The sequence below is a fragment of the Xiphias gladius genome, chromosome 9, assembly GCF_016859285.1.
Source record: "Xiphias gladius isolate SHS-SW01 ecotype Sanya breed wild chromosome 9, ASM1685928v1, whole genome shotgun sequence".
Classification (NCBI taxonomy): domain Eukaryota; kingdom Metazoa; phylum Chordata; class Actinopteri; order Istiophoriformes; family Xiphiidae; genus Xiphias; species Xiphias gladius.
In genome coordinates this window covers 2,595,760-2,623,687 of record NC_053408.1, presented here as the reverse complement: position 1 = coordinate 2,623,687, position 27,928 = coordinate 2,595,760, and the positions used below count along the sequence as shown (strand labels likewise).

The 27,928-nt window shown below is 39.4% G+C and overlaps 2 protein-coding genes across 4 annotated transcripts in view; one reads left to right on the top strand and one right to left on the bottom strand.

Moving 5' to 3' along the window:
- Positions 1-27,928, bottom strand: part of LOC120794859 (galanin receptor 2a) — a 137,783-nt gene that overhangs the window by 85,954 nt on the left and 23,901 nt on the right. The gene's annotated exons all lie outside the window — the stretch shown is intronic.
- Positions 8,825-12,052, top strand: kcnj2a (potassium inwardly rectifying channel subfamily J member 2a). Its single transcript, XM_040136255.1, has one exon. The coding sequence runs from the start codon at positions 9,023-9,025 to the stop codon at positions 10,304-10,306; it is 1,284 nt and encodes a 427-aa protein (XP_039992189.1). The 5' UTR covers positions 8,825-9,022; the 3' UTR covers positions 10,307-12,052.

The following is a 27,928-nucleotide window of genomic DNA, read 5'->3' as shown; positions in this document are numbered from 1 at the left end:
AATGACAAATGGGCAAGGAAGATCATGTGACACAATCAAAAGCTCCAGAACAGTTAGTAAATGGATGATGTGTTGAGATTGTTTAGTCAACTGTTTTTATATTCTTTATAAAGTATGAAAAGAAATGATGTGCAAGGAAAATACAAGTGGACCGAAACTTTAGTGTGTATGTTACTTATGTGTGTTTTATTCTTCATGTCCTACATGACTTTGATTCACTATCAGGTCAGGTGTTTTAATGTAAAGTCAAGTCTCTGCTGATAGTAAATAACCAGAAGTCATATGGGTGACAGAAATGTCCCTTATTATGAGTAAAGTCATCAGAGTTTATAATCAAACACATGGAAAATGTTAAGTTTTCTTTAAGTTGGTGGTGGTGGAATTACATTTTTTTAGTAATTAGCAGAAAGTCAAAAACCAGTTCATTGAAGCATCTCACACAAAAATAAGTGAAAGTATCTGTGATGTGACTGTTTATTGTCTTATACTTTTGTAAAGGACAAATAATATTTTATATCCTCAAATATTTTCTGAATACAAGAATTGGAGGATCTGTTGCAACAGACTGACCAAATGTGTTTCTAATTTTGTTGTTACAGTATCATTTAGCAGATTTTATAAAATATTAAAACAAAATTGCAATATAAGACAACACAGCGTCGACAATTTCAATCAAGTGATGTTTAAATATCTGGTTTGCTTTTTCACTTCCTCTAATAATCGTGCAACTGTCTGAGATGGATCATGGTTCTTGTCTGAGAACAAAAGCTCTGATCAGGAAGGTCACTTTGATGTCAAGTAACCAGAGAGACAAAAGTAACCAGAGACTGCTTTGTAACATGTTGCTGTGTTGCTTTGATTTGTATCACTGTGTAATCCTATTAAAAACACGTATTCTTTTTATCTAGCCACAACAGATCACTCCAAAGCTTGTGATGTTATTGAACCACCGGTCAGGCACAAGATCACGACAGTGTTGATTTAATGTGATTTTTATCCGTTCATCAATTAACTTGGCAGCTCGAGTTTGAGGTTCACCCGGCTTCTGACCCTGTTACAGACTACAGCCGATCACCCTGCACACAGACCTCATAATGCTTTTTTCAGTAGAGGTAGTTATTGGGAGGGGATAATTGTGCCAAAAAGACTATGAGCAACCGTGTCCTTGTACCGACACTGGACAAGTGGTTTTCCATAGTAAAGCATGGCAAGGTAAAGGTGCTGTTTACCTTGATGACATGCCTTTACCTACAGCTTAACATCTAACAGTGTAACCACCCCTTTGGCAACTGTTAAGTTTAGGGGTGGAAATATTATTCTTTGGGGTTGCATGTCAGCCAGTGGCACAGAAAACACTTCACTAACAGAAAAAACAATCAATTACACTGAATATCAGCAAATTCTGGATACAAATGTCCTGCAGTCAGTCAAGAAAGTGAAAAGAGGCTGGCTTCTACAACAGGACAATGATTCAAAGCAGACCTCAAAATCTAACATGAACTACTCAAGAAACACAAGCTGAAGCTTTTTGGAATGGCCCCCACAGTCCCCCTGACCTGAACACCACTGAAAATCTGTGGGTAGATCTTGAAACATGCTGTGTGTGCAAGACAGCCTAAACACATCTCCAAAGTTGAAGTGATCTGCAAGAAGAGTGGGTGAAAATCATAAATCATAAGTCAAGACTCAAAAGACTCCTAGTTGTTACAAAAAGTGTTTGAAAGCTGTGATATCTTCCAAATATCAACATAAGGCAACAAGTTCTCCCACCAAAACGACCATATAGGTTGTTTGTCCCTACCCTTGGACACGACCCATAGGAGCCTACCAGCAGCAGGTGTACTGGGCTTTTGTTGTCATGATAACAATAAGATTAAGGTTGTGGAACAGTTTGGTTCGCTTTAGGTGCAAAAACTACTTGGTTAGGTTTAGGAAAAGATCATGGTTTGGGTTAAAATTATTGGTTCCTTAAGGTTAGAAGACCTTTTTCATCATGGTTGTGATAATAAATACGCATTTAGAATGGTCATGGATAAAAGATTCAACGTCAGTTTGATACTGGAAAAACAAACAGCAGTCTCCTGTGTCGAAGTCCTTTGTTTAGTCCATCAATCCATCCACCCTGACCTCCTCCTAATGCAGACTTTGATGCTCTTTATACTACGTCACCTAACTTCCTCCTTTGCTCCTGTCATAATTACTATGGCCACTAGAGGTCACCTAACACTAAAACGTAAGTATGGGCCGTAATAAGGGACGACCTATGGGCTATTTCTTTACAGGAGGAAAGTCTCGCCAAAGGGGGAGTTGGTAAATGCTGACTTAGTAGGGGCCCAAATTCTTGTAGATGCCACAATTACTGTTTACTTTTTTTTTCTAACAGTGCTTTATGTATTAAATATCTGTATGCTTCAGGGGTTGTATTTACTTCTCTTCAATTCAAAAAAAAAAAAGAACTAAATGTGTGTAGAATGATTGTTATAAAATGGTACCGTGCCACAGAACCAGGCTAAGAGATACAAAAACAGACGCAGTAAAAGAAAACACAAAGAAACTAAATAAATTAGAGAGATGACATTAACTAGTAAAAGTATATTATATACAGTATATGCATAACTGTAGGTATAAAAAGGTATTAAAGCATCGCTGATGCAGTGACAAATTGATTGGTTTTTCAGAAGCTGCTTTACAATAAAATCTCCAATCCTTCTGGCCTGCCAGTGGGAAACCTTTAAGGTTTGCATCAAGAGCAACTAATCACAGCTCAAATACAGCTCCACAACACCTGCAGGAAGAGGTAAGTCAACAGTTACGAGGTTGACACATGACAGTAGAGCTGACTACAACAGGACTTTTAAAAACCCAGCCTCCTTTCTAGTAACCAGCATAGCCACACAAGTCGAGCTGTCAGTTTAGTGACCAGTCTATTCCAGCAAATGCTCCCGGTGCACCCATGTTTGGGTTTTCCAGGTCTGACTGACCTCTCCTGCCTTGTGATCGAACTCGGTGATGACGTATTAATAAGTAGTTTACAGTTCAGCCCATAACTGCCTCCCAGTCAAACTTTAGTTCAAGGTGTTGTATTGGTATAAATACTTCAAACCCTCTTTGTATTTGTACACACTAGTCAATATGGACAATCCTACAGTCCCAGTTACATTTTTACGCATTTAAAAAGGAGTCCTTTTTTCCCCACATTGGGACAATAGATAAGGGCATCTTTGTACATCTTTGCCATTTTGTCATGAACTACTGCAAGTAACTGAATTTAAATAACAGACAAAAAAAGAAACTGCATTAGAATAAAACCCAGAGATAATTAGAGATAATCATTTTATCCACATGAAAATTAAATTCAAATTTTGATTAATTTCACACTGCTGCTCGTCACTCACGCAACCAGTCTCCAAAACTGAGCACGTGCATGAGGCAAACAAAATAGGGACCCCACTCATGAATGAAGAACTCCATAGTGCTACAAGAGGTCAAAAACTCCACAGGTTACCTTTAATAAATTCGTTTCAGTTGCCTAAACTTCACAAAACCTTAACCATATATTTGCCAGACCAGAAAATGCTCTAAAGAATAGCTAGATAGACTTTACTGAATTAAACATAGTGCTTTCCAGGTGATGGGGGCACCAGATCAGGAAACACTCCTCAATTCAGAGAGTTAGATGAGAAGATCAATACCGCTCTCATGTTCATCTGTTGAATATGAAGCTATAGCCAGCAGTCAGTTAACTTAGCTTTGCACAAACACTGGAAAGGGGGGGGGGGGGCAGCTAGCTTAGATCTGTCCAGTGATAACAAAATCTGCCTACCAGCACCTCTAGAGATCACTGATTAACAGATATCTCGTTTAAGCCGTACAAAAATCAAAGTCTGAAAATGATAATTCACCATTTTATGTGTCGTTATACGTGAAACTATTACTTGACCGGGCCTCTAACTTCCCAGAGTCTCCACTGGCTACATGGCAACTGCTGCGAGCCAATAAACAGCAAATAAGCATATTTCCCAAAATGTCAAACTATTTCTTTATTTGTCGTTGGTGGAGTCCACCTGAACAGTTCGGTCAGATATGGAGGGGCGATACGACGCACTCATTTAAAGTCAGTACTGTCAATTTAATTCTTTCCACTGCAGTGATAATACAAGCCATTTGCAGAAGTTTATGAGCCCTCAAGCGTGTCAAGCTTCTGCAAAGCTGTCATGGGTCTTTTTGCGAGGCAACGACAAACAACATAACTAGTGGTTTAGGCTGGAGGACTTTTCCAAAACAGACTGTGGTGGAAAGTAATTTGGTACACTTGTTCAGGTAATGTACTTAGCTACTACTTCTTTGAGGTACTTGTACTTTCAGTGCTCCCATTTTATGGTACTTTACAGTTCTACGTCATTAATTCAGCAGGAAATATTGTAACTTTTACTCCCCTATATTTGATAATTTTGGTTCCTTTGCACATTCATGTTAATAATACAAGCATAATCAACATGTGAAGTAAATGTATTATTATAAGTTAAGACTTTATTGGAATTCATAAGTTACCCAGCATTATTTAAATTAAAATCCCAACATTTACCAGATGCAACATTAAAGTGCTGTATACATTAGTGCATCAATGATTATAACCCAATAATATACTTTATTCTGTAATGGACCATTCTGCATAATGAGTACTTTTCCTTTTGGTACTTTAAATATAGCTAATAAAGCTAATACTTTTGTACTTGTGTAAAATTTTGAATGCAGGACTTTAACTTGTAACAGTATTTCTACATCGTGGTATTACTACTTTTACTAAAGCAAAAGATCTGAGTACTTCTCCCACCACTGGAAATTGAAGATCCACACTCCTTTGCCCGTCTAACAGCCTCATAATAGAGTTATTTGTGCGAAAAAAGTACAAAGCGCTTACTTATTGCACGTTTAAATAATGACATATTCTTTGTTATTACTTTCAGTATTCTATTATGTATTGTAATTTTTGATCCTACTCCTCTAGATGCTGTTGCTGCAGTAACATAATTTGCATAAAAAGTTCATATTCAGTGTCCTCCTCCTCCTCCTCCTCCTCCGTCTTATGCTGCTATTTGCTGCTTGCTCACATGACAGAGGTCTGTGTGTGGGAGACAATCACTGGTTAATTCCAGTCTCCAGTTCTCCACCTTGTGGTCCACACGCAGCACTGGGCTACTGAATGCATCACTCTCTTTATTGCTGGAAATTGGGCATGGAAAGCAAACACACACAACGCGCACAGTTCACTGACACAGGTGGTCTGGGCTAAATATATGTGCTGCTATAAATAACTACAACTAAAAATAAGACTCACAAGGAAAAAAAAAAATCAGCAGCTCAAAAGCCTTTCTGAAAAACACGCAGTCGTGGGTTAATGTTTATCATGAATTAGTAAGCAGGAAGAATGATTTCGTCAATGGAGCTAAGACAACGCGGCTACAGCCTGACCTAAAATTATAGGGCAACAGATGCATAGTCTAAACATCCGAAGCAACTTGATAGCTCAGTGGAGAAAGACAGTCATATCATAATACAGGCATGTAGGCCTTTATTGAGTGAGTCATTCTTTCCAACAGAACACATTTTCCATACCCACATTAAAAAATAAGATCTATAAAAACAACGGGTATCACAAAAAATGAGGGTCATGCACATTGTCAACAGCAGGTGGGAACAGGCAGAGAAGTCACATTTTTTGCAACATATCAATTCCTCTGCAGTGCAAAGATAAATTGTGGTTTGGACACGGGACTCAGGGGAATAAACAAAACAAGCATGTTTATGTATACACACACACACACACACACACATATATATATATGTATTTTTTTAAATTTCATGTCACAGGTGTTTAAAGTTGTAGCTGATCAGATTCCTTATTGTGAAACTTCCCGGTGATTTGAACTTTTTGTAGAGCCGGAGCACCTAAATTCATTCATTTTTCATCTCTACATTTATTAAAAGACTATTAACTACTACTAATGTTGTCCAGATTTAGGTGTTTCTCACTCTTTTATTTGATTTATTTTTGTTTAGATTTCAGTTTTTTCCCCTCCTCCCGTTTTATCTGAGCCCTAAGATTTATAATGTCACCGGCCAATTAGTGTCAAACTGCTCTCCATTATTTCCATGTTGTGCTCTGTTCGCACATCAGTCGCATCGTTAAAACACACGAAAACACAGTGCGATTGCGCCCGTTTCACGGTCTGCTCTCCCCGCCTGTCTCCATTGGCCGGGCGCAGAGCTGGGGGCGGGCCGTGCCGGTGCGTTCTGTTTAAAACGCTTTGGGGGAACTCGCTGCGAAGCACATTATCGAGACCGGTCCTCCGGAGACATGAGGGAAGTTTCAGGCTTAATCCTGTTTGTTAAATAAGCGCGCGGAAACGACGCCGTAGAGTAGCGGGGGCCAAAAACCGTCTGGATTATATTTCACCAAGCTGCTTCCAACCGGTCTACAAATGAGCGACAGGTAGAGTTAAAATGAGTTTGAGCCTTTTTCTTCCCATAGATCTAGTCCTCTTGTGCTTTCATAGAAATGCGATGCGTTTAATAAGTACTGTAGGCATGTCAGAGCTGTTATCTTTTGGCAACCAACCGCTCATATTAAGTTCTGATGGTCTGAACTCTGTTCTCCATACGCGCCGACTTCTTGGCTTTTACGCACCACTTCTGCTGCCACAACTGTCTGATGACCCGCCAAAACTTTCACTTTATCCGGTCAAATTTCGTCTGGCTTCGTATTTTAGGACTCTGTGATAAGCTCTAACTTCTGATGGCCTGAGTTGGAAATGAACCGTGCATGTGTGTCTCAGTCTGAGGGGTGTGTGTGTGTGTGTGTGTGTGTGTCTGTGTGTCTGTGTGTGTGTGGATGATTGCATCAGAAGTCAGTTCCTTTTTTCCCCGCACCTGTTAACATTTGTCGCTGGCATTTGGTGCATTCTGAGGGCAGCTCCGTCTGTCTCCTTACAGTCAGATACTGTTTAATAACACTGCTTAAAAGCACAGGACTATATGAGTATACTAATAATACTAATCATATTCATCACCATCATTATTATTGTATTTATTTAGGAAATTTTGTCCACTCGTCTGCTCACTTTGAAAACAATTTGGCTTCATGTTATTAATTTTGAGGAAAAGGGCAAAAACCCAATACAACGCTTATTGAAATGTTTACATATCAGGCATCATCTGAGGAAAGTTACACATGGCTTAACATTACAGCTTCCTCTGTAATTAGGAACAGTGCATGTGCATTGGATGCTACTTGGATGATATGCTGGAGGAATTTAAAACAAATGTGCCCTTTTATGTGGTATTTATGTAAAAGCCTTATAAATTGCATCAGCCAGTTTTACTTTTTGCATGTGTGAAACTAGAGTATGACTTTCACTTGCAGCTGTGGTCACATCATATATATTTCCACATTTATTTTGTGTGTGTGATAGTGTATGACCCTCTACCCCTGAAAAAAGTTCCAGTTTTCACTACCAGCTTCTTTCTCATCTTAAAACTCTGATGCCTCAGAGAGAAATTCATCCTTACAGAAAAATAAAGAGGGAACACTCCAAGCAGGTCAAATTAGACTTTGTTGCCAGGGCAGCCAAAACTAATGAGTGGTGTTTTAGTTGCACTGGCAGAATCCTCACAGGACAGCCATTATTGCAGCAGAGAGAAGAAATCCCAAAAGGGCCCTATGATGATAGTCAACAAGCTGTGCATCTCTTGCGCAGCCAAAGACAAAGCTCACCCAAGCTTCTTTAAATAACAGATGAAGTGCACTAAAGCTACATGACTGACAGTAAACTGTCATCTGTGACCTGCATCGGTTCTGCGAAGACGAAAGTTGACAGAAAAATTGCAGTTGTTCATGCAGATCAGTGATGAAACCTAACATTAAAAAAAAAAAATTGAGAGATTCTAAAGTTTACAGAAGGTGGATGCTGTTTAATTTACTTAAAAATCAAAGTTGCACACGCATAATATCTTACATATTTCTTGATTTTAGGAAGGCATTACATGTGAAAATGTGCATTAATAATGCACCACTGAGCAATAAGACAGACGTTTGCAAGTAATATGATAAACGGTCCAGCTTGAAATCCTGACTGGATGTTACCTTGGTTCAATTCAAATAACTTATGGCGCATTTTCAGTTTCTGCAGTATATTATTTCAAAGACGACGGAAATAAAAAACGATCTGCATATCTGAACTTTTTCAGTTTAAGTTTTTAACAAAATCTATTGGTAGTGCAAAACCATCAGTCCATGGGATCCCGCAGAAATGCTGTAACCCACAATCCAGCAAGAAATGATCAGGTCAGTGTAGGGCAGCCAAGAAAAACAAGTCAACTTTGTAAATGACCAATAACGGGACCTGAGTGCAATTACTGTGTGGCCTCTCTCAGTGAAAGTTGAAATCTTAGATATCAGGGTTAAATATCACTGTTGTTGTTTGTCATAACTGGATGAAATATTGTTGGCACAGGGAGACGAGCTTTTCTGACACAGGGTATAAAGTTTTTGATGGTTTTTCTCAGGCTGCACGCACGTCTGCCTCAACAGTGATGAAGTTACCAGTTATGACATGTTATGGATAGCTTATGTTCAACAAGTAACTGCTCAAATGTTGAACCACTCTTCCTTGATGATATTGTTATTAATAGCCCTTACCATGAGTTGATAAACTTCATCTGATTTATTTGGAACTGGTTTCTCTAACAGGCGTCCTCTGTTTCTGTTTTCTTGTAGCAGATGAACTTGATGAGGTCCAGTCAGATGATGAAAGAGGAGTGACTGCTTCATCCTCCTCTTGTTGCACTCCATCTAGGGGCCAGTGAGGCTGAAGAGGCGTCCTTCAGCCCGCCTCATTTTGTCACCATTTCGTCTCTGAGTTGGTCCCCCAAAAGTGTTTCAAAACTGTTTCTCCAACGCTTTTTCCAGAAACTTAGACTGTTTTCCAAAGCAGAAGCAGCACAGCCCTCCCAGACTGAGGTGATGGGAAGCGTGCGAGCCAGCCGCTATAGCATTGTGTCATCAGAGGAGGACGGCATGAAGCTTGCCACTATGGCAGTACCCAACGGCTATGGCAACGGCAAGAGCAAGGTGCACACGAGGCACCAGCCACAGAGCAGATTCGTAAAGAAAGACGGCCACTGCAACGTGCAGTTCATCAACGTGAGTGAGAAAGGTCAGCGCTACTTAGCTGACATCTTCACTACGTGCGTCGACATCCGCTGGAGGTGGATGTTCATCATCTTCTGCCTCGCCTTTCTCCTATCGTGGCTGTTCTTTGGCTGTGTCTTCTGGCTGGTAGCCATCTTCCACGGGGACTTAGAAAATGGCACCCAGAGGTGCGTCTCCAACGTTAGCAGCTTCACCGCTGCCTTCCTGTTCTCCATTGAGACTCAAACAACTATTGGTTACGGCTATAGATACGTGACAGACGAGTGCCCTGTTGCTGTCTTCATGGTGGTTTTCCAAAGCATTGTTGGCTGCATTATTGATGCTTTCATCATTGGTGCCGTGATGGCAAAAATGGCAAAGCCCAAGAAGAGAAATGAAACTTTGGTTTTCAGCCATAATGCCACAGTGGCCATGAGAGACAACAAGCTCTGCCTGATGTGGCGTGTGGGCAATTTAAGGAAGAGCCACCTGGTAGAAGCGCATGTGCGGGCACAACTTCTGAAATCCCGAACGACGGCAGAAGGGGAGTACATCCCCCTTGACCAGATGGACATAGATGTGGGTTTTGACAGCGGAGTTGACCGCATCTTCCTGGTCTCCCCAATCACCATCGTCCACGAGATTGACGAAGACAGCCCCTTCTACAACATGAGCAAACAGGACCTGGAGAACTCAGAGTTTGAAATCGTGGTCATCCTGGAGGGCATGGTTGAGGCAACAGCCATGACCACGCAGTGCCGCAGCTCTTATGTCGCCAGCGAGATCCTCTGGGGCCACCGGTTCGAGCCCGTGCTCTTCGAGGAGAAGAACTACTACAAGGTGGACTACTCCCGCTTCCATAAGACATACGAGGTGCCGAGCACCCCTCTGTGCAGTGCCAGAGACCTCGCAGAGAAAAAATACATTCTCTCAAACTCCAACTCCTTCTGCTACGAAAACGAGATGGCGCTGGAGAACAAAGAAGACACGGACGAGGGGAACGGAGGCAGCGTTGGGCCCGACGGCACTCAAACTGACAACATCTCAGAGACTGAACACAGCCAAGCCACGGTGCCACTAGAGCCCCGGCCTCTGAGACGAGAATCAGAAATATGACTGTTGAGACTTCAAACCTCACTTGAGAGATTTTTTTTTTTTTTTAAAAATCACCTCTCTGCTCCAAAAGGCACAACAAGCCGAGCTGGGCCTTAGGTAGAGGACAAGCCGAACGGTACTGCTGTGGGAAGCGGCAAGGTTTAGGACTTTGTATGTAACAGTCTGAATATTGACTACATACAGTATGACAAAACACAGCACTATGAACCACGTGCATATTGCAGGATGCATTCTCCATGAAGTCCCCATGAATGTGTGCTCAGTGTCTGATGACTGCAAGATGACACAGAGGAAGGTTGTTGAGATGACTTGAAAAATTGCAGGCATGTCTCAGTTTCTCTGTCCAGCAAGAACACGATGCTTTCAGAAAGGTGGATTTTATATTTTTATAGAATATATTCTCAAGTGCTGCTAGAAAACAGTGGAAGTTAAACACAAAGCCCTTAAAGAGACTTTCATTTTGACTCTGCTTTCAGAACCAAAGAGGACACAAAAAGTAGATGTCTGGAACAAAGAAGGTACAAGTAGAGTATTTGTTCATGAGCTGGTCTCATAGCAGACATCACAGAAGTCTAAATAAATTGCACCAAAAACTTTCTGTATACAAGAAAGGTCGAACTTTAGGAATTTCCTCTGACTATACAGCACTGAATTTCTGATTTACTGCTTTATCCTTTGCAGTCATTGATCTGCGAAACTGTTCATTGCTGGTCAGACTTATAGAAACATGCCTGCTCATGTCAAGAGATAGAGCAGGGTAGTATTAATGGCATCAACCTGACAGAAATCATTAATTTAAACTGAGACCGGGGTAATATGAGAATCTGAATGTTCTTAAAAGTGCTGCTATGATGTTGCTTCTTCTTCTTTTCTTTTTTTCTCCACGGTTGATAAAAATGCCAAAGAGTATTATTATCATAGTTACGTGTTTCTTAAAAACAACACCTGATTAGATTTGGTACAGAGAAGTAGAACGTTTAGGGAGTTTTAATAAGGTTTGTTTTTCAAGAACGTATGTACAGTTTTTAATTTTTGTTGATCATCCTTATCTTGAGCCACTTCATCGAGCCTTAATGTGGAAAGTCAAAAAAAGGACAGTAAACAAGTTCTCTGGTGTTTGCCGAATTAAAACAGTAATTTGGATAGTGGCCTACTGATGTCTGGAGGATTTTGGGGTGTCAGCTTGAACCAAAAAGTAGTTTTTTTTTTTTGTTGTTGTTGTTTTTAAAGCCAAATCTACCTTAAAAAGGTTTTAAAATATAATTTGGATTTGTATGTGATGAAATACCTTCTCTGCAAAGAAATCTACATCTCCTTTCTAATGTCTGAATCTGATACAGTGTTATGAATGGAGATTGAAAAAAAAAAAAAAGTGTAATTTTCCATGCAAAAATATCAAATCTCCTAGTAAAACATTCTCAAAGCCACTTTCCCTTTTTGCTGTATGCAGGCTAGAGATCAGCCTACTTCATTTTTAACAATACTTGAGTTTTAATTCTCTGTTGTTTCGTTTTACTTAATGTCAGATTTTAAAAAGCGTAGCTCAAAGCCAAATGTACTGTAACCCCTGCATATGAAGGTGTACTGCACAAGAGTTTGCATCAATACAAATTTATATCCTGCATTTTTTTTTTTTTTTTTTTTAAACACAGCGACAGAAGCCAGTTGGCTCCATGGATCCTACATGTGTAAATACCTCCCTCCCTGTTGCAGTTATTTTGTATCAGTCTTCCAAATGTACTGCAAAACCATGGAATGTACAGATTTTTGTATTAATATTATTATTATTATTGTTGTTGTACATGATATTATATTGTTCTTTTTCAATAAAATGTCAGTGGACAATCAGAATCCTGCTGTGTCACTTGTCAAAGAAATAGTTTCTCATTTTTGAGGACCAAATATTTTAACAAGTTTTAAAATGAGATTAGATTAAGTCAAGTCAGTTTTATTTATATCAAACGCAAAAAAAAAAAAAAAAAAAACTGCTGTACTTTCTGCACAGTTTTGAAATCCTTTACTGACCTATTTCCATTTTATGCTACTTAATACTACTACTTCACTACATTTCAGAGGTAAATATTGTACTTTTTACTCCACTACATTTACTTGACAGCTCTAGTTAGTTACTTCACATATCAAGATGTTACATACAAAAGATTGAATGACCTAATAAAATGATGAATTGTTATAGATTAAACCTGGCTGCACCTCCTCCAGCTACAACACTAAAATGCTGCTTCCATCAGGAATAACAAATCATGAATAGAATATAACACTGACAGAAGCCATTATGACACCTACTGACTACCTTTACTTTTGTAATTCTATTTGAATAAAATTATAAGTGCAGGACTTTTATTTGTAATGGAGTATTTTTATTGTGTGGTATTACTGCTTTTACTTAATTTTTCCAACACTACTAGTATATCCAGGACAAATCCTTACAACATACCACTGCTTTAACTGAGTAATAACAGAAAAGCAACAGCGAAAAAAAAAAATATTTACAAGTTTGCAGTACAAGAATTAGCAGCAAAATGTACTCAGAAGTATTGTAAGTCATTTTAAGCACGACTAGAGTTTCCTTTTTTATACTTGTACATCAGTTGAGGAATGAATGAGGGAAATTAAAGACAGGAAAGAAAACAGAGAAAGTCTTGCACTGTAATTCTTCTGAATTTGTTTTAAAGAACTTCTAAAGGTGTTTTGAAAATAGCTTTTAGAAGTTATTTAAAAACTGTTAATTTCTCGTGATACAAGATGTCTACCTGGCATCAGCAATACTTTGTGACATTACCTCATGCCAAATGTAAACTCAGATCTGTAAAGTAACTCCAGTCATCCGATAAATGGAGTAAAAAGCACAATGTTTCACTCTCAAGTCTAACATTTCTCAAAGTACCACTACTTCAAACTATACTAGTATTTAAGTAATGTACTTAGTTACTTCCCACCTCTGCATACTGACAAAAGACGAGCAGCAGTGTGTTGTAAGGGCCGTGTTGATGCATTTTAGGCCTGAGCATCTCCAGCAGCAGTGAGCTGTGACACTAACCAGCCGCCTCGTCCTGCGTCCTTCACTGGCACAGGAGGGATTAACATGTTTTTTCTCTGGAGCTCTTGGAATACATTGTGCTCATCCATCCCTCATCCTGTCTGCCATCCTCTCTTTCTGTGCCTCTCTCTCTGATCTCTGGTCTTTATCATTTCTTAGGTTTGAATCCACTCACAGCAGTGAACCGGAGTCACATGTCCATGAGGGGATTTGAATCGGATCCGACAATCAACAAGAAAAAAAAATCTCTAATTACTACTAGCTTTACTGTCACGTAATAGTCTAAACATTGCTGAAGAGGCTTACGTACCCTGGGAATACATTTCTTGGAAGAACACTATATATATTTCCATTTTTTTGGCACTGAACTGCACTAATCAGTGAATTTCATATTATATCACTGAAACAATGTTGCTCGTAGTGACAAACCCACCAACTCTGAAGATCTTTTGAGCTCCACATAAGCAAAACTTTCCCAACTAGCCCAAAGGAGACAAATGAAAACATCAAAAAACGCTTAGAACTTTAAGAAATTCAGACAAAGCCTCACGGAGCTGGTTGGACTTAAATCTTAAACATTGGTATTAGTCAGCTAATCTCCATTACCAGCTTTCAGAAACCGATATTTGTCAAACCTTAGACAGTAGACAATGATTTATTCAAAACCATATTCCATCTTAGTATCGGTTATATGATGGCTCCAAATATGGGGAGTACACACCCCCTATGGGGTGATAAATTGGCAGTCACGAAATGATAGGATAGGAAAGAAGAAAACAACCCATCTCTGCTACACAAAAGGTGCAAATACTCCCTGTTGACATCCGTTGACATCAAATATACATAAATACTGACCAAGATGCATTTTGTGCATTTTGTGATCAATGATCAACATCAGGATTTCATTGTCAATCGTGCTCTATGAGTTCTTTGAAAGCATGCTGGTACTAGTTTGTCTTCTCTTCCACAGCTCTGCCTCTTCTCTTCAACTGCACAGACAAAAAAAAAAAAAAAACTGGACGTCAACCCAACTCAATGGAAAATTCCTTGGTTTACCATTAAGGAAGACTGACACTAATGTCAACTTGTGGAGTCAGAACTCCAGTCAGACTTCGAGCTTCGAACGTGATGCTTCTGTGTGTGCCTGTGTGTGTGTGTGTTTCATTCATGTGACATAAAGCAGTTACAGTATCTGATTCATCTTGATCATTTTGAAAGGAGAAGAAAGAGAATGAGTCAGAGTTGCTATAGTTGCTTATTATAATCAGGATCTGTGTTTCATATTTCCTCTGTGAGACAATTTAAAAAAAAAAAAAAAAAAAAAAAAAAAAAAAAAAAAAATCACGTTTTAGGCTATAACCACAACAGATAATAAAGTACAGGACTGAACAGAAAATATATATGTCAAGCATCTGATAAAATAAAAATACAATAAAAGGTGACACTGAAGAAATTCACCTTATTCATTTTTTTGTAAACAAAAGCACAGAAGGTGGCACCAGTTTGTCCCCGAAGCACGACACTGGTGGGAAAGTAAGGAGTAACTTTCCGGTCACACCATTTAATATTACATTTATTTATTCAATTATTAATTTAAAGTTGTGACCAGGAAAGGCACATTGAGGTTACTTCCTGTTCGAAAGGAAGAATAGTGCCACATTGTTGAGCGCTGTGCAGTGTAACAGTGGTGCAGCTCTTACTGCTGTAGGTGAACGTCTGTGTTTCTATTGTGCAGCTCTGCTTGCTCCGTTTATGAAAACAATAACACTGTATATCAGCGGAGTAAACATCCAAAGGTAAATGTTAGGCCAACTTCCATTATTTCTGTGTAAACCCCTGAGATATCAAGTATCCAAACTGTTTACTTTTTATCACTATTTATTTGTATTTTATACATCACGCTCCACAGCTGATTGAGCCAAGTTCGGACTCTCAGAGCTACAAATGAAATCTGGAAACAACAATGTAGGAGTAAAAAGCTTGGACCTGCAACACAAACACAATCTGTGCTCCTAAACTATGACCGGAACCTCTGGCTTTTATCGAAGCTTCTGGGAACCTGATGTTCAAACAGACTCAGCTTTCGTCCAGACCTGTGATCCTCAGTGTGTTTTGTCTTTTGCCGAAGCAAACTCTTCCTGCTTCACACGGACCCCTGCTAAGCCAGAAAAGACCATCGTCACAAGAAGGTGGACAACTCCAAGCCGCTCAGATTCTTCTACGCAGGGATGAATACAGTATCAAGAGTATCAAAACCCCTGGGCCTTGCCAGTTTACAAAGGGTTATTACCCATCTGCACCAAGTGGGATACTTTCCACTTTACTTTATGCAATACTTTCCACAATAATATGAGTAAGAGCTGAATCACTATAATAATGGGAACACAGATACAATCAGGTGTAATCTGGGAACAAAGAAAGCCAAAGAGTGCAAACCGGTGTTTGTGGTGGGCCAGCATTCACCCATACAGAGTACTGGCATGTTAAGAGAAACTGCTGGAGAAGGACTTAAAGCGGCTATAATCAATATTTATATGACGACTATGTATCAAATGATAATGCTTTCACAAAACAATGTGAAAGCAATCAGTCGCCAAAATCTGCAGCTCCCCTTGGCTTTAAAGAGCTTTGTAGTGAGTTTCAGCTCGTTGTCTACAGAGATACCAAGACCTAGGTTGCGCTGCTCATGTTTTCTCCCACAACTTTCAGTGAAGATAACAGGAAGGAGGATGAAGAAATATTAAGTAGCCTGCTGATTTTCAGACACACAAATCTTGCAAAGCCAACTTCAGTGCAAAACTTATGCTCACCACAATCACCGCTCTCTATCAAAGGGAATGATTGTGCTCAAATACTGCTTATTAATCAGCATAGTGTAGACACACACACAAAAACAAACAAAAAAACAAAAAAAACCCTCAATTTAATTAAATTTACAATGATATGAAATATTGCCTGACCAATTGTGTTTTGATGCAAATTCAGATGCAGATTTAACAGTTCAACATTTTTACCCTTTGTAACATTTTGTTATTAAAACATGGAATTTAGAGGATGGTTTTATGACCTTGGCAGACGTATGGACTGAGTGCTTCATAATTGTTTTAAAATATTGAAAATCTTAAAATGTCTAATCATTTCTGATAAATAATATTAAAAATACCACAAATCTAATACAGGGTTGCCAGTAATTGCCTGATCCAGGAACACTTGTAGTCATTTGAATGGTATTAAAATAATAAATAAAAAATAAATAAATAATAAATAAATCCATAAATAAATAATAAATAATAATGATGATGATAATGATGATGATGATGTGGCAGGTTTTGGTGAATCCCAGTCATGCAGGCTTGCAGAGACGGTGGAATTTTCCAAGGACCTGACCATCCAGTGGACATCAAACACGCTTCTCTGCCTCACACCGAAGCTTTACTTTGAAGCTCTGCCAGCTGCAGTTGACCTGTCTTTGATGCGACGCCAAACACCGTCACCCTCAGAAACAAAACCCCTGTCATCGGACGGCATATAATCATTTTCTCCTGAACCGTAACCTCTCTTAAATTAGTTTAAATTTCCTCCTCAACGTTGAAAATTTTTAACAGCAAATCAGTCAGTCAGTCTTTTCAGATCCTCCTGCCTGTGTCCTGGGTAACTGGCATTCTGTAGAGGTCTGTTTGCATTGGAGACGTTATTTGGCAAAATCCAGAGCTGTGGGGTTGACAGATTGGCGATCTGTTACGTGTGTAGTCAACAAACAGGTCACAGCCAATGTCAAAGGAAGCTCAGGGTATTGCAGTCCTTGAACTGTAAAGATTTAAATAAAACGACTTCAAAAGCAGATTGTAGCATGTGTGGTAAGATGCAGCTTTCTACTTTTAAACAGGTTAAACAGAAGGTAAATTAATAATATAGCAACAATATGTGGCTATTATGTCACATCCTGAATAATTCACCAGCCATGCCGAAACTTTCCTTCTTCGTGTGCTGTCCTCTGAGAATTAGATCTCAATGTGCTGATAACCAGATGAATTACATAATCAAAAGAGGTGTTTCCATTTCCTGCATCTGCTCACTGGCAGCGACTCCACATACAATCAGATACCAGAGAGTATTTCACACTTAACATTCAGAGAGAAAAAACAAAACAGGTACAACAATCTCAGGAACACTATTATCTTTATGTTCTTCTGCAATTTTTGCTGCATTTAATCTTTGTGACCCCTTAAGAACTAAGCTAAGAATCTAGAGTATTTAAATCTAGAGTATTTGACCACGGAGGCATAGGTCCAAAATGTTGTTTCAACTACAGTCAGACCTGAAAACTTAAGTGAATAATCGATTAGTTGATCGACATAAAATATTAAATCACCTCAAATAAACCCCTCTGTGTAGTTAACTTGCAATAGGACGTTGCAAATGTGCGGGATTTTACATAAAAAACAACAGGCGTAGGGGTTTTGACATACATCGTAGTCTGTCGGCTTCAGTGTCTTGACAAGCAAATAGCTCCCAGACATTTTAGCTGTCACACCGAAAATAAACAAAGGCCAACTTCACTTTGGGATGCACCATTTTCAGTGTGTCGTTGGGGCAGACAAAGCTAAAGTTAGCTCACTCTGGAAACTTCAGTGTTGCTGTAGCTTAGTTAAACAGCAACATTTCTGGTAACAGCACGTCCAATCTTTTTTCTTGGCCCTGGGCCTAGCTCTTTTTTAATCACTTCATTCATCGAACAATTAATTGATTATTTGAGTAAATAGGTTGGTTGAACTCTCAAAGTGATCCAACCTGCATACATTTTTTTTCAAGTCCACACAGAATTAACTGCCCGTTTGTGATAATCTTTAAAAGAAACCTCACAAAGATCGGCCAATGAACCAAATGCTTGTTAATATCAGGTATAACTTGAATGCATGCCGGGCATAGTGTGGTGATAATTTTGGTTAGAGGCTCTCTCCTGGAGGTAGCGTCTGTTTTGTAAACCGTGACAAGATTAGACCTACATTTGACCCGGCACATGAAGTCTAACCTTGACCTTTCCTTTAGCAGTGGGAGCCGAGGTTAACGGGACAATGGGGAGGGGGGTGTGTATGGGGTGGTGGTGGTGGCGGTGGCGGCGGTGGTGGTGGTGGTGGTGATGATGGGTAGGGGGTTATGTTAGGTGCAGCCACTCGCAGCAACCTGAGCCTGGCAGGGGGGCTTTACTTCTTGACAGATGGGGTTGTCCTCATATTTAGCTCCAAGCCTGGTGCAGCAGAGATTAGCCTCTTCACACACGCTGACAGACGAGGAGAATCTAAGGAACATGTTGGGATACAAAGCTGCCACTCATCTGTGATTTGTGATGAGCCCCATAAGACAACAAGCAGGGGGAGACATGATTTATGAGTCTAAACCTGGTTCTATCTCTGAATGGTATATATGTGAAAGACTGAATACTGGGTTATGGTTAGGTCAGAAAACGAGCACTGAGGTTGAAATCGGGCTAAGTTTGGTTACAGAGTACGTTTTTGAAGACATCTATGTTACATACAATATTACTAGAGCTACAACAATTAGTCGATTAATTGTTTAGTCTGTTATCAACTGTTTTGATAAATAAAAGACTGTAATGATTATATGGTTATTTATTTATTTAAAAAGGCAAAATACCAAACATTTCCAGGTTCCAGCTTCTTGGATGTGATGATCTGGTGTTTTTGTCATATGTGACAGTATAAAATCTTTTAGATGTTCAATTTTCCTAATCAGTCAGACCAAAAAAAAAAAAAAAAAAAAAAAGCCAAATTGAGGACATGACTCTGGGCTCTAACCAAGAAAATAATGGGCAGATTAATTGATAAGGAAAATAATCCTTTGTTGCATCCCTAGAAATGACCGATGTTTCAAAAAGTATTTCAATGATGACATTTCAATGTACCAATAAGATCTGATTCACACTGCAATTTAGCCATTTTATCAATTCTGAAACAATAATTATACTGCATATTTAAAAAACAAAAAAAACAAAGAAAAAAAAAACACTTCCACTTCAACAAAATTTTGCCAGATTTTGGTTCGCTAGCTAGGCATCTTTTGGATGGACAAAAAAAGGAGCAAAAGGAGGAAAAGGAGGTTTGGGCACCCCCCCCACAATATAGACGTAAACCTTGGAGCTCTGGTTTGATTATTTTCAAATGTTATTTAATAAAATTCTCTCTCTTACTCGCTCTGATTCTGCAAGTGTCTTCTCTCAAGTGTCTGTATCGATATCTGTCGTGTTTGGCAAGGAGAAATGAGTAGAGGGTAGTCAATGTGTAGCATTAGCCAGCCAAGCTAGCGGACAGTAATGGATGAAATAAAGCACAAACGTGCAAAAGGGGAGATTCTTAAAATCCCCAATAATTCAGGGAAGGCATGGGGGAAAAATTAAGAGCTTGTTGCGACAACAGATAAAAACCTCCAACCTTCCTCCATTACTCCTCCTCTTAAAGGGTAGTAAGTACAAAAGTTTTGTTGTCTATTACAACAGTTTTGGACTGCTGTCAAGTTCAGCTGGTTAAGACGTTTCGAGTTTACCAGCAACATTCATCTGGCCAGAAAAAGTTAATTTACCAATCGGTAAAGCAGATTGTTATTTTGAGATGTTACAGTGTTGCATGCTGTTAGTTGACTGGATTGTGCGTATTGCTTCTAAACCTACAGCTTACCGGCTATTAGAAGTTCTATATGTTTTGCGCTGGTGGGCCACCGTGCCAAATTCTGTGTTGCTCTGCTGCTGTTGTCGGGTAAGTTATTTTTTATTTGTGAGAAAGCCATTCCAAAGCAAGCATACCACTTTGCCTTAAAGAAGAAATAACAAAAATATAGCCTCAGTCTTGGGTCAGGTTCGGGTCTCAAATTCAGCATCACCAGGAACGTTCAGGTCTGAAAGGCGCAGGTAAGGGGCGAGTTTGGGTCTTGGTTTTAGGCTAATGCAGAACAGAAATCTCTCTGAAGTCAGTCTCCACTGTCTTACATTAACATATTTGATCTTACTTGGTCAAGGAAAGGTTTACACGCAACATGTGTAGCCTTCTGAAGCCAGAAGACTGAAGCAGTTCTTAATATTGTAAGCTAGGAAAGGAGCACGAAGTTGGGAGGAGTGGTATCTGACTTGTTTTGATTGTGGATGCCTGAACATAATCTTGAAATTCCAGCCAGAACAAATTTGGTACAGCCTCGTCTTAGGACAAAGGGACATTTCAGACATTTCTAATTTTGTGCATTGTAACAATGCGAAAGATCACAAGGCCCCTCCAGGAGATGATTCAGTAGTTTTCTTATGTAAATTCCAGCAAATTATACAACACAGCTTATATTGTTGATCATGTGTAGATTGTTTTTGTTTTAATGTTTTTGACATTTTAGTGTAATTTTTCTTTCCTTACCTTTTTTTAATGACTTCACACCACACTGAATGAGTAATAAAACAGTTAAAAAAACCTTATCCGTTCGTTTCACCTGGGTAAAGAATGCAGCATAACGGACCCTGTGGACCCACAAAGGTTTCCAAGTCAAAGCACCCCAGTTTGTTCAACAAATTCCAGTTCTGATCCTCCTATTATCCGCCTATCAAACGCCCACAAGAATGTCAGGTTGGCAAAAAAGCCAAAGAATGTGAGTGATGCGTGAGGCAGTGTGATGTAGCTGTGTGGCAGAGTCATTTGGCCTTTTGTAGGGGACCACAACAGGGTGACAATGGTTCAGAGAGGGTGACAAGTCCACCGTACCGGTCAATAGAAGGAAACAGATCGCTGCTGCCTCATCCCACTGATAACTCGACACAAACACACACACAGTAACAGCCAATTAGGAAGCGTTCCCATCATCATCAACCTTCATCATCACAAGACCGAATCGTTTTGTTAATTCAATCTGGCCTCACTTGTTCTTTTTATAGAACAAGACACAGACACCACAAACAGCAGCGGTCGTTCGACAAATCAAATCAGAGAACAGACTTTCCATCACAGGTCCTCTGTTGGAGACAAGAGCAAACCTCCGTGATCATGTGCAGGTACCAACATGTATGCATGTGCTATTTAGGATCAGGATCATATGCAGGGTCACACTGGACACTCTGATTCTACTGTAGTTTTTCTGTGCTAAATCTGATTTACAAGCCTGAGTGATAATAAAATCAACTGGTCCACAGTGTGTTAGCAGCTGAAGGAACCAGTATGTCTTATATGGGCCTGGCTAATTTAAAGTTATAAATAGGGGTGTGTGTGTGTGTGTGTGTGTGTGTGTGTGTGTGTGTGTGTGTGTGTGTGTGTGTGTGTCTGTCTGCGTGTGTGTGAGAGTCTGTGTGTGTGTGTGTGTGTGTGTGTGTGTGTGTGTGTGTGTGTGTGTCTGCATGTGTGTCTGTCTGCGTGTGTGTGAGTCTGTGTGTGTGTGTGTGTGTGTGTGTGTGTGTGTGAGAATGAGAGAACGAGAGAGAGGCATAGAGGGCATTACCTTTGACCTAGAGAAACCTTTGTGCGTAGCTGTTCCCTCCTTTTAAGTTATAATCATTGTAACCCTAACATTTTGTTCTGCTGCTGCTTCACGTCACATTTGTTCAAATGGCAGAAAACATCAAGTGGCTTTCACTGTTGAGCAGACGCAGGAAATGCAACGTAATACCACCGACTGAGATCAGTCAACAAAACTGCATCTATAAAACATGGCCATCTTGGCCATTTTTTTGACAAAGCATCAATTTTAAATTTTGCAGGAAGTAATGCAACATGAGCGAGTAGCCACAGTGAGCTGTCAGACAAAGAACTGCGGGCGACTCAGCAAGATAACCAACTCCTTTTACTGTGTCCTGCTGTTGTGAAGCATGAAACCAAGTCAGCACTGCATTATTATTGACTGACCTCTTCACTAAACAACTGGAGTTTGTTTTGCTGCAGAGTAAAAGGGACAGACTACACAACGAGTGTTTGCTGTAGTATTAAACTACACATGCTGTCACCATGGTAACCACAGGTGTCGCCAAATCAACATGACTAACATGCAACTTTAAATCTGAGGAACTGAATTTGTTTTGTTTTTGATTTTTAGATTATCTACTAAATTAAAAGTATCTGACTACGTATCGATAACATTAGCAATTATTCTGAAGGCACAATGGGTTGTTCCTAATTTAAAACCATCCCACCTCACCTGTAGAAAATTAATCAGCAACTATTTGGTCCATCAATTAAGTCGTTAGTTAAGCAAAAATGCCTAATATTTCCTGGTTCCAGCTTCTCAGTTGTGAGGATTTTCTTGCCTTCCCTTTTAGCCTTTTTGACTTTCTTGAACTTTGGCTTTATGAAATTGTTATTGGCATTCTTCTGTTTCCTGGCATTAAACAGACCAAACTATTGTAAATTGTATATTAATAGATGAAAATAATTGTTGACAGAAAAATAGAGAAATTGCCACAAAAGTGGCAACAAGCATGAATGATCTTTGACTCCTGTACGTAGATTTACAGAAATAACTCTTATTTGACCAACGTGATAAATATTAGTTGCTAATGACAACAGCTACCACAGCTTTTGTCAACTGACAGTGACGTCAGCAGGATTTTTCAATCACTGCTGATTTATTAGGGTAAAATAATCGTCTCTGGCAAACAGAAAATGGCTAACATTAACACAATATCAGACTGGATAATGATATTGAAAACACTGGTAATTCATTTGGTTATCTGGTTACATCCCACCGCTAAATTAAATAAATAAATAAAAAAGAAAATAAAAAAGAAAAGTAAAGAAAGGAAAAGAAAAAAACCTCCAAACACAACCAAATAAAAAAATGTGAAAATGAATGATTAATTCAGGTAATCTCAGCTAAATTAGGATTTCATAACACATGAACTATATCTAAGGCAGGATTTCCCAAACTTTTTCAGCTCAAGACCCAAAAGAGAAATTTGGTGTCTCCCTGGAAACCAAATTTACAAAATTAGCTAGATCATAACATAATCGCAGATAACACTGATAAGTAATGTTAACTAGCTAGCAACACATTACTCACCAACTAACAGACACACAAAACAAACAATTCAAATGCTACACAAACAAACACAAGTGACTTACTGAAAAGACCAGCGCAGCAAAAAGGAAATTGTAGTTACTGGATGTAACCCCAGTTCTATGAGTAAATGCATAGCACACAGCATCTGAGCTGAAAAGGCAAGAGGAACAAAAAAGAACACTCCTCTTCTTATTTAATCAGGAAAACGGAATCACATATGATAGCATTGTTATGTATTTTACTCTGCCAATTGGCGACCCAATAAAAACGGGTCCATGATCCATTTAGGGTTGCGACCCTAAGTTTGGGGAAAGACTGATCTAACTGATGATCTAAAGGTCATTAGCTGATGTACTGGGTGGACTTGCATTTAAAAGACTCTTCATTGTCTTTGCTCCTCCTAAATTTGGACTCAGAGTCTGTATCCTATGTGGCAGCTGCTGGGCAGCTAAATCATATTGTATAACGTTTGATTGCTGGAGATTTACTCAAGTGAGGTCTTGGCTCAGGCGCAGCTCGCCATAACTGTACTGCCTGTTGTACCCACTGGAACGTAGCTGTTTATCATATTTTGACTGGTGACGTCAAACACAAAAGCAGCACTCGCAGCACACAACGTGCTGGGTCTCCTGTGAAGGCTTAATTCCTGATTTTCTGCTGTCAGTGGAGATCGTCTTACTGCGGAGTAAATGTTCATTTAAAAAAAATGAAAAATCCACAGGCTTTGATCTTCTTGGGAGTGAATATAATTGCTGACATATAAGTTAGTTGCTGAATGTGGCAAAATTTGCCAGAAATGGGTTCATTGGTGATTAGCACAAGTTTCAGAAAATCAGTCAGGTTGTTAACAAGCCAAAAGTTTAGCCAAACTCTTTTGGGACAGAAAGGGCAGGCAAACTGCAAAAAAAAATGTTATCTAAACTGTCCATGGTAAACATCCATCAAAGTTCACAGACCAACCTTCTGCTTCGACCTCAACCTACTGTACTCTCACATAGTTGGTGTAGGTGTGGCCACTTTTGGTTCCATCCCAAATAAAGTGGTAGCTAATCTGGATAAACAGTTGGCTTGTTTACAATATCGGTGATCATCTTGCCGCTCGTGTTTGTTGCCCCATCTGATGTATTTTTAGCAAAGTCTTTGTGCTCCAAGATCAGCAGGTAACTTGGTGAGTACATCATAACTGATTGAATCAGTGGCCTTCCTTTTTTTGAGTCTTCTTTTAATCCATAGTCTGATGGAGGGTTGTTATCAGTTTGGTCTCCGTGTTAAGTGGGCAGACAGACCCAGGATATGGTTGAGGTAAGGGGTAGGCGGTAGCCTCTGGCAAACGAGGACAAATGAGACTCCAGGTAATACTAAATTCTTGTCTTATTTAAATTTTGTGTGTTCTTGGCTGGCTGATTTGACAAATGTAGGTACACAGTCACCTCTTTTTTTTCCTCCTCTTTTATTTATTTATTTTTTGAACAGCTGGAGGGTGTGTTACCAAGCTTCTGAGGTCAGTACTTCTGGAGACCTGTGTGCAGCCACTGAGGCCAAGCTAGGTTTTAATGGTCAGTAAATCCCTCCAAATTGTAGGGCTGCCTGATGTTAAACTGTAATGTTTTCTTTTTCTACATGTCCTAAATACAAACGATGCAACTTGTGGGTGTGTAGGTGTGAGTTCTTTAATAGGCACCTTTGATAGAGCTGACAGCTGAGTAGCGAAAGTAAAATAACGCATTACTTTTGCTACTGAGTGATTTGTCAAGTAATGGAATTACTGTTTGGTGAGAAATGTGTAATGAGTAAATAATTCGATTTTTCAAGTAACTCACACAATACCATTGAAAACTTTAACGTATTCCTCATGTTGTTTATTTTCATAGCAACAAAAGTTTTTGTAAAGCTGCTGTTATTTAGGCAACATTAAACAAACATTAGTATGTCAGTATGCCAATGTTAGCATGGAGCTTGAATCACAGTTGATCTTAACTAAAACTGAGCCTGACAAACAATTTAGGTAAGGGTATGCTTAAAGTATTTTGCTTGATTTTTTTTTAATTTTTTTTTTTATAGTTGATCCAAACGGCCACACTCAACCATAGGGCGAAAAGTCTGCCACCTGAGAGGAGCAACAATTGTTCAAATAGGGATTAACAGCTTTTCATACAACAGATTTCCATAGTGTCGCACTTGGTTGTACATATGAAGGGTGTGTGAAAAATGAAAAAGATCAAAACTTTCCGACTTTGTCATTTCTGTACACCTGGCCAATCGTTGCGTGCAGTAGATGTACTTGTCTGATTGTCTGTTTCAGAAAGTTACAAAGATTGTTGGACACAGCCCTCCTTATTCCGACATCGGAAAGGTGGGACGGGGGAGGGAGGAGACACTGTCCAACCATCCGACAAGCGCTTAGATTGAAGCATGGTGACACCTTTAGACTGATGAAAGTTAAGCCAAGTCCCAGGACATAAAACTAAGCCAGACAAGCTGAGTCCAAGTTGTCCTAAAAAGGTCAGCGTGGGATAAAGTCTTTCTTTTGGCACCACACTCAGGACAAACCTTCCTTTTTCTTACCCCACTAGTATCTGAGGGTAGCAATACTTTTCAATTTTTCAATCAATTCAACGGTTTTGTTTTCTGGGGTGCAGTGCACATTACGGTCACACGTGGCATGGGTCTTGTTCAAAGGAGGAACTCACCAACACGACTCCGTTTATGTCCGACACATTTGACCAGGAAGGACGAGCGTTGACCCTTCGGTTTCCGTGAAGCTTGGGAGTCGTGTCAGGCCATCACATGCCATCCTGCTGGCCGGTGCATGGGTTGCCATATTGTTTAACCAGTCTCATTGTGTCTCACGCTTTAACACTAACTTCATCTCCATCTGAAGGTATCAGCAATTCCGGATTCGGTAATAGAAAGGGATTACTGTGGTATCCTCAAACAATCTAGAGAATTTGTTGCTCAAGGTTTGAGCAGCCGTGTTACAGCTGATTTGTGACTCATCCTCTTCTGGGTGGTCAAGTGCAGGGTGAGTGGTTTCACCTTGACCTGAGGATCTGAGGATCTGAGGATCTATCTATCTATACTGGACAGACTTTTTGACATGAACATGTGTTTCTTGGTGTCTAGTTAACATCACAGTGAATTACTTCAATCCTTTGGCAAACTACAAATACATTTTCAAGATCTGGGTTATGATTTTGTTGCAGAATTGTAGAGTCAGCTCACCAAGTTCTTATGGGTTTACCCCTGAAAGAGGAAGGTCAGTTTTGCCCACTTCCCTTATTGTTGTCTATGATTTAAAGTGTTATTTTTTAAAATTCTATATGCTCCGGGGTCTCTTCATCCCAAAGTTTTTCAGAGGGCTTATGTTGCCATCAGCTACTCACTTGAAAGGTTGTTGTATGTCTCGCAGAAAGACTGCAGTCGTGTTCTTCAACATTACAAGGACAGATAATACTGCAGGGTTAATTCACTGGAGCTACACTGTTATAAAGGATCATTTATTAAACATGGTGCAGTGTAAATGAAGTTTTTTGTTGTCAAAGCCAGATTACAGACTACATTAAAGACCAAACTACATCATGACCTTTTCTGTATTTTAATCTGCAGTATAAACAGCTCCATCCTTTACACTTTTACTGCTTGTATCAACGGTTTGGTTGCGACCAGAATGTGGCCAAATAATCTAACAGTGTTTTCATTCAGTCGCAGTAAATTAAGGCTCTCTCCTTCTCTTTTCAGAGCAAAACTAACCGCAATAAAGTTCTTTTGCAGCTTTGAGGACACGATCCTAAACAGAAAGAGGTGCCATGAAGGATTGAACTGTGCAGAGTAGTACTGAATTGTTTGGTTAATTTCCAGATCAGTTTTGATTAGTGATAAAATAATAAAGTGTAAAAAATACAGGAAATTGTTTCTAGCTTATTAAATATAAGGATTTACTGTTTTCTCCATTTTATATCACTGTAAATTGGATCTCTTTTGTACTGTTGATCGGACATCATCTTTAGCTCTGGGAACTTGTGAAGGGCATTTTCTTTTTTTCCTGTTTTTTCTTTTGCATTTTATAATTTAAACTATTGGTCAAAAATAACTGATAACTGATAGACTAATCAATAATGAAAATAATCATCAGCTGCAGCCATAGCTGAGCATGTCATGATGTGGACATGACCAGCCCCTGCAAGATTAATTAAATACTAGCTTTACTGTAACAACACATCATGCATGACGTGTTTGGAGTGCATTCGCACCTCCAGTAGGCACACAAAGTCAACAATTAGCATTGAAAATGGTAACTCCAGAGCTCCATGTACAGTGCTATTCATTTTCATTTTGTCAGGAGCGCTCGTGGCTTTGTTAGCATGGTGATTTTATCGCACAGGATGCAAGATACACAAAGACATTGTCAATGATTAAATGGACACCACAGAAGCTTGGGATAAGGCTGCATTGCTGTGTGTGCCAGATATCTACAGACAAACAGAGAGAGGGATTAACTATTCATAGTGAGGGAGGAGTGAACGGGGAGG